General features: G+C 49.2%; 2 protein-coding genes and 1 long non-coding RNA gene across 3 annotated transcripts in view; 2 read left to right on the top strand and 1 right to left on the bottom strand.

Annotated features, from left to right (window-relative positions):
- Window positions 1–522, top strand: part of LOC109510075 (high affinity choline transporter 1-like) — a 28,254-nt gene extending 27,732 nt beyond the window's left edge. The window contains 1 exon segment of the mRNA XM_019860132.1: window positions 30–522. Coding sequence (XP_019715691.1) covers window positions 30–518 — 489 coding nt within the window. The 3' untranslated portion in view covers window positions 519–522.
- The window catches only part of LOC109510078 (uncharacterized), a 9,469-nt gene extending 8,892 nt beyond the window's left edge, over window positions 1–577 (bottom strand). The window contains exon 1 of the long non-coding RNA XR_002167057.1: window positions 529–577. This is a non-coding gene — a long non-coding RNA (uncharacterized LOC109510078). The remainder of the gene's footprint in view (window positions 1–528) is intronic.
- Window positions 578–4,398: 3,821 nt separating this feature from the next.
- The window catches only part of LOC109510074 (high affinity choline transporter 1-like), a 21,709-nt gene continuing 19,742 nt past the window's right edge, over window positions 4,399–6,365 (top strand). The window contains exon 1 of the mRNA XM_019860131.1: window positions 4,399–4,611. Within this exon, the coding sequence (XP_019715690.1) occupies window positions 4,428–4,611 (184 nt within the window). The 5' untranslated portion in view covers window positions 4,399–4,427. The remainder of the gene's footprint in view (window positions 4,612–6,365) is intronic.

The raw sequence follows: 6,365 nt of genomic DNA, 5'->3' as shown, positions 1-6,365 counted from the left end.
AGCGGCAGTGGGCCATCCGGGCGACGGTGGTGGTGGTGGGCGTGGTCGGGACGGCGCTGACCCGCCTGAAGACCAGCGTGATCCTCTTCTGGATCGTGGGGGCCGAGATTTCCTACAACGTGATTTTTCCGCAGCTGATCTGTGCCGTCTTCTTTCCCGGCACCAACACGTACGGCGCCATCCTGGGCGGCGTGACGGGCTTCGCCGTGCGCCTGTTGAGCGGTGAGCCCGTGCTGGCCCTTCCGCCTGTGCTGCGCTTCCCGGGTGGCATCTGGGACCACCATGCTGGCATCTATGTGCAGTACTTCCCCGTCAAAACCTTCGCCATGCTCTGCTCCCTGGCTTCCATCTTGTTCTTCTCCTTCCTGGCGTCCCGGATCTTCCGCCACCGCCTGCTTCCTGCTGCCTGGGACGTTTTGCACGTTTTCCAGAAGCCCACCCCCACCATCACCCAGGACCCCGCGTGCGCAGAGAACACCCCTGACGCCGCCAGGCCCATGTTGACCACTGACTGCTGAGTCAGCAAACTGCAAATGATCCAAATTAAATTGACTTTCTTGCCAACACACACACACACACACACACACACACACACACACACACAAAATGTATGTAGCTGATGCAATATATAACGGCAATAGTGGGAACTAAGCCTCTTTCGTTTTTTATGGTTGGATTTGGTTTGGTGCTTTGAGGGCATCCTGTCGTTTGCAACGGTCGGGTGGTCTACTTGAAAGTGACTTGAAGCGAACCACCCTCAAGGAATCCTGATTGAGGTCTGCAGATTCAAAGCAGACCTTTACTCAACTCGTGCAAGTGACTCACTCATCTTTCTTCGTCAGTTCTTTTTGCAGAGGGTGAAAGAAATATGCCCGAGAGTATTTGTCACAGGAGAGGTGGCACCCAATTTTTTTTTTGTGGCGCCACATACATCGACCTTTGCGTTGTATGTGGCGCCACGGTCACGGACGGAGGGACGTTTCCCTACCTTGTCCGTGTCGGCGCTCTTCCTCTTGCGGGTCGAGCGCGTGATCTTGACGGTGACGGCGCTCGGGTCGCCTCGGCGCCATGCGCTCGGGCTGCAGCGGGCTGAAGGAAATTTCCATCTCGGGCTGCGGGAAGCGGCTGGCGGCGACCAGTGTGTCTCTCTCCTGCCTCCAGTTCACCATCATTTGCTCTTTGGAATGCAAAGAGCAAATGATGGTCGAGCGAAATAATTTTTTTTGGGGTGCGGAGTGGGGGTGGTAAGAGAATGCAGGCAAAATTCAGCAACGTTGACAACATCCAGCCGGCGGCATTTCACATTACAGCGGAAGGAAAATACTAGTTGGTGACAGCGATGCAACATTCATGGGGGGAAACAACACCCAAAGGAATGCAAGGAATATTACATGACGACTCTCGACCATGCCGATGTAAGACCAGGGCAGTTCACCAGCTCGGCCTGCCGGGCCAGGTAGCGCCATCTTCTCCTCCCGCCACTTTTGACGTTCCGTCAGGTGCTTCTCCTCAATTAGCTTGGGCGAGAAATCAGTCACAAGACAGTCAAAAATTGTTCTCAAGAATGCACCGGGAATAAGTCATGGGTTAAAAGCTCTTGTTCTGGTGTCATCGCATCGCATGGCTGACAAGGGGTGGAGACATGCGACAATTGGCACGGAGAAGCTTGGCATGGTTCAAAGGCAGTCAAGTGACAGCCGAAGGACAGACGCTCTCATCTGAAGGCTCTACTCGGCGCCGTGGACAGTTTTGTTGAAGAAAAAGACGGGAGCAGCAAACATCTGCTGTCGGTCTTTTGCAGCACAAGGTAAGCTGACGCTTGCCACTCCACCGTGTTGTTGATCAAGAAACATCCAGAGCGGGTCGCGATCTCATCTTTACTGAACCCACGCAGACTTTTCCACCATTCTGGGCACTCAAACACTTGGAAGGTTGCAATGCCGACAGGTCGACCACACTCGGACCCACGGGGGGTGTCATTCCCTGAAAAAGGAAGCTCAGTCTCACGACGTGTTTTTGTAAATTTGCGCAACGTACTAAGGGGACCTTTAACTCTGGTGCAAGTTCACCTTATTATTCACCGTGTTAAGCAAACATAAATAGTTTGACTGCACTACTTTTCAACAAACGAGATGCAAACAGTTTCAAGAGCAAAATGACACCGTCAAATCAATCGTTTTTGAATGAATGATCATTAAATAAACAAACAAACAAACAAACATTTCCCCAACAACCGAATTAAAAAAAAAGTGCAGATATTTATTTCATCTGAAGAACGTAAGTGTGTGTGTGTGTGTGTGTGTGTGTGTGTGTGTGTGTGTGTGTGTGTGTGTGTGTGTGTGTGTGTGTGTGTGTGTGTGTGTCCATGACACGCGGTCCAGGTGTTAAACAGTGGAGCGAGGAACCCTTTGACAGTCAATCAATAACTTCCTGCAGTTTACCGTGATGTTCTGGTGAGCGCTTATCGCTTCCTCTTTGGCCAGCTGGAGGTCATGTGACAAGGCCTCGCCACACTGGCTCGCGTGGCCGGCGTTTTGCTGTCTCAGCATCTCCTTCACTTTGTCCACCTCTGAGCAAAAACAAGACGGCGATGAGTGCTGTCATCTCATTATTTATGCTGAGCAAGTTTGGACAACAAGTTGCGACTCTACCCTCCCTGCGGCTTAAACGACGTGCGGCTGTTTACAGATTTTACTTGATGCTGAATAGCTAATGAGGTGCTTATTTGTCACCGCAAATGTTCATTCAAAGAACTTTCAACATTGGGCCACTTCCATTGTCAGTTATGTAACTTGGTCCATGAGAACGTACAATTCTCAACTCAACTCAAGCGTATTTCTCGAGCACTTCAAAACAGCCGCCACGTTTCAAGATTTGAAAAAAAAATGTATCGGGAGCCATTGAAGGGATGCCAGCGTAGGAGCGACATGCTCCCTCTTACGAGTCCCAGTCAAGAGGCGAGCAGCAGCATTCTGGACCGACTGGAAATGCCTCATGGAGGATTGGCTGACTCCGAAGAAAAGTGCGTTACAGTAATTCAGCCGAGATGTAACGAAGGCATGAATGACTGTTTCAAAGTGCCCTTGAGAAAGGAGAGGCTTTATTTTAGCCAGCTGCCTAAGATGGAAGAAGCTGATTTTAACATTGGGAAACCCGATAGACAGGCGACCAGAAATGAGCACGGCTGCGGTGCTCTTGTTGAACTGTTCAACAACTCTTACGTCAACGCTGAGATCATTTGAAAACAAACATTGACAGAGAATTGTAGAAATAAAGTGCTGCGGATATTTGCCCATTTCGGAATTGTGAATATATCATAAGAACATATGAGCGTGATTTGAGCAAACGTGGGATTTCAGACGCGTGGATCAAACTTTGCAATAAGTAGCCGTCCATTGAAAAAGGTTCGGTGAGCCGTGCTGTCGAGGAAATGGGTCCGCTCCATGCAGACGTCTTCCCGTTACTGAGCTCCTGGATGAGGGGGAGTTTGTCGTCCAGCATGCGCTCCATCTGCTCCTGCGTCTCCTCCTGCACGGCGAGAGCCGAGCGCATGTCGTCCACCAGCCGGCGTTTGGCCTCCAGCTCTGTGCGAAGCGGCAAGTGACAACCTTAAGCGGCGGGCAGGCACAACAGAGCTGCGCGCGAATCGGGGCCGACTCCAATTGGGATTCCGGTGGCCATGGGAAAGCCATCGGCCAATTTCAAATCACTGTCCAGTTTAAGACCCACGTTCGAGACTATTGCCATAAGATAAGGAACCATGGGACCCAAGTCCGCAGGGTGGGATGTACAAGGGCCACTGGGACCAAACACCATCACTTCTGTCTTCTTTTCATTGAAATTCAAGAAATTTAGTGCCATGCAGGTCTTGATTTCCTCTTGACAGAATAAAAGTGGCCTCAAATAGAAAACTCAGCGGGACATAGATCTGACAGTCATCCGAATAGCAGTGGAAGGAAATACCATGTTTCCTTACGATGGAGCAGATACAGTGAGAACAGCAGAGGCCCCAAGATTGAGCCTTGTGGAAGACCACACAACAGCGAGGCAGTTTGTGAGCTCAATAAGAGTGACGGACATATGTGGAGAGCGCTTTGGGCACCGTATAGTGTACAGCAAGTGCTCCAGAAGTTCAGATTGGACTGGATTTTTCATTTGTTGGAGTATGATGTGTCGTTTTCAGGAAAGCACAAGGAGGAACTGTCAATCCTGTCGCATACTCACCTTGATGAGCTTCATGGTACAGCCGCAACGTCTTATATTTAATTTACCGATATTGGGACGCTCTTCCACACCCTCCGTTGAAAAAAAACAACTTGACGAATGTATTTGTTAGTGGCAGTACAAGTTTGGATGACCAGAAGAAATATCCACACCATTTTTAAAATTTTTATTTTTTTTTGCAAAGGGGTGTCTTTCAGTCCGAGATGGCCGCCAACATTCCGGGCATCATCTCCATGGTCTTCTTCTACGCACTGGTCCTCGGCATCGGGATCTGGGCGTCAGTCAAGTCCAGGAGGGAGAAGCGCAAGCAGGTGAGCGGCATCCTGGAGATGTCGTTGCTTGCAAACCGTAGCATCAGCCTGCTGGTGGGGGTCTTCACCATGACAGGTGAGTATCTTTGCATGCAACTTTCCATCTTGTTTTTTTTTTTGTTTGTTTTTGGAGTTGTGGGAGGTGGGGGTGGGGTTCCCTATACAGCACATCCTTTATTATGGTAAAAAAAAAAAAACTATATATATAGATATATCTATATATCTATATATATAGATATATCTATATATATATTCTTATTAAAAACTGTAATAATAATAATGATGATTATAATTTGTATTGCACTTAGCTAATTTAATCATTGTAAAAGGGCTATGCAGTGGTGCTTTGAGATAAAAGTGACTCTTTTCTTCGTGTTCTGTTTAATGTTGTTATGTCTCATCGAGTGCTATTCTCCTTGTGAAAAAAAAAGAAGTACAAAATTTTTTTTTTTGGGGTGGGTGGCTGACATTGTGTTGCGAGCATGGCCATAAAAAAAAAAATAAAAATAATAATAATCAACTTGTATCTCAATGCACCACAGCATGGAAGGGATTGACTTTGTCTAAGCTTCCCCGTGAAATTAAAAGTGGTAAGCGAAGACTTTTCAGTCAGACTTTTTCTGACTTCCCAGATAGAAATTGACTCCATTTTATTTTGTCAACTGGCTGCTTCAAATACAATCACCTTGGCAGATAGATTTTTGGAGTAGATGTCGAGTCAACTTAAAACATGTAACCTGGATCCAGATGATTTTATTTCGTGCAAAATAAAATGGAGTCAATTCAGCAGAGCTTTTTTATTTCCCCGACGGCTGATTGCCAAGATGATGTTTGCTCTCCAACAGGCGGGCTGGCGTTCGCTGGGCCGCTGCGCGCAACCCACTGTGTCACCATGTTGGATCCCTTCCAGCGGAAGTACGGCAAAGGCCTGACGGCTGTCTTAAGCTGTATCTCGCTCTTCCTCGACGTCTTCTGGGTCCCCTCCACCCTCACCAGCCTGGGTGATGCGCACGCAATGCATGCACTTGCACAAGTTTGCATCGTGGCACGCAGACACATTGGCACACGCGTTACTTCGCACATAAACCCACCGAAAAACGTACGCACTGGCACACACACCAAGCACACGTGCAGCGTGTCCCCGTTGTAACATAGCGTGGTGTGTGTGCGTGCTTTCAGGCGTGACCATGAGCGTGGTCCTGGACATGTCGTTCAGCGTGTGCATCTGGATCTCGGCTTGCGTGGCCATCACGTACACGCTGTTGGGCGGCCTCTACTCGGTGGCCTACACCGACGTCATCCAGCTGCTCCTCATCTTCTTCAGCCTGGTCGCAAACACCCCGTCACCTTCCTCACTCACTCATAGACTGATTGCTCATTCACTCAGTTCATTTGTGTGTGTGTGTGTGTGTGTGTGTGTGTGTGTGTGTGTGTGTGTGTGTGTGTGTGTGTGTGTGTGTGTGCGCGTATAGTGGGCGTGCGTTCCGTTCGCAGTGTCCAATCCTCACGTGGTGCCCATCGGTTCCACGATGATGAACAGCACACTGCACGCACCATGGATCGGCGACTGGAATGTCAGCAACATATGGATCCTCGTGGATAACTACTTCTTCTTGGTGAGTGAGTGGAGGCACTCACACGTAGACAAACACGCATGCATACACACACGCAATCTCTCACACACACACACGCACACACATGCAATGAGTGAGTAACACGCCCCTTTTCAGGGCACACAAGTACTGAGCTGTGTGTGTATGTGTGGTGGTGTGTGCGTGTGTGTGTGTGTGTGTGTGTGGGGGGGGGGGGGGGGGCGGCGCTCTGTCCCCC

This window comes from Hippocampus comes, unplaced genomic scaffold, assembly GCF_001891065.2.
Source record: "Hippocampus comes isolate QL1 unplaced genomic scaffold, H_comes_QL1_v1.1 scaffold39, whole genome shotgun sequence".
NCBI classification, from domain to species: Eukaryota; Metazoa; Chordata; class Actinopteri; order Syngnathiformes; family Syngnathidae; genus Hippocampus; species Hippocampus comes.
The sequence above is the reverse complement of the archived record's forward strand: the minus strand, read 5'-3'. Positions and strand labels throughout refer to the sequence as shown.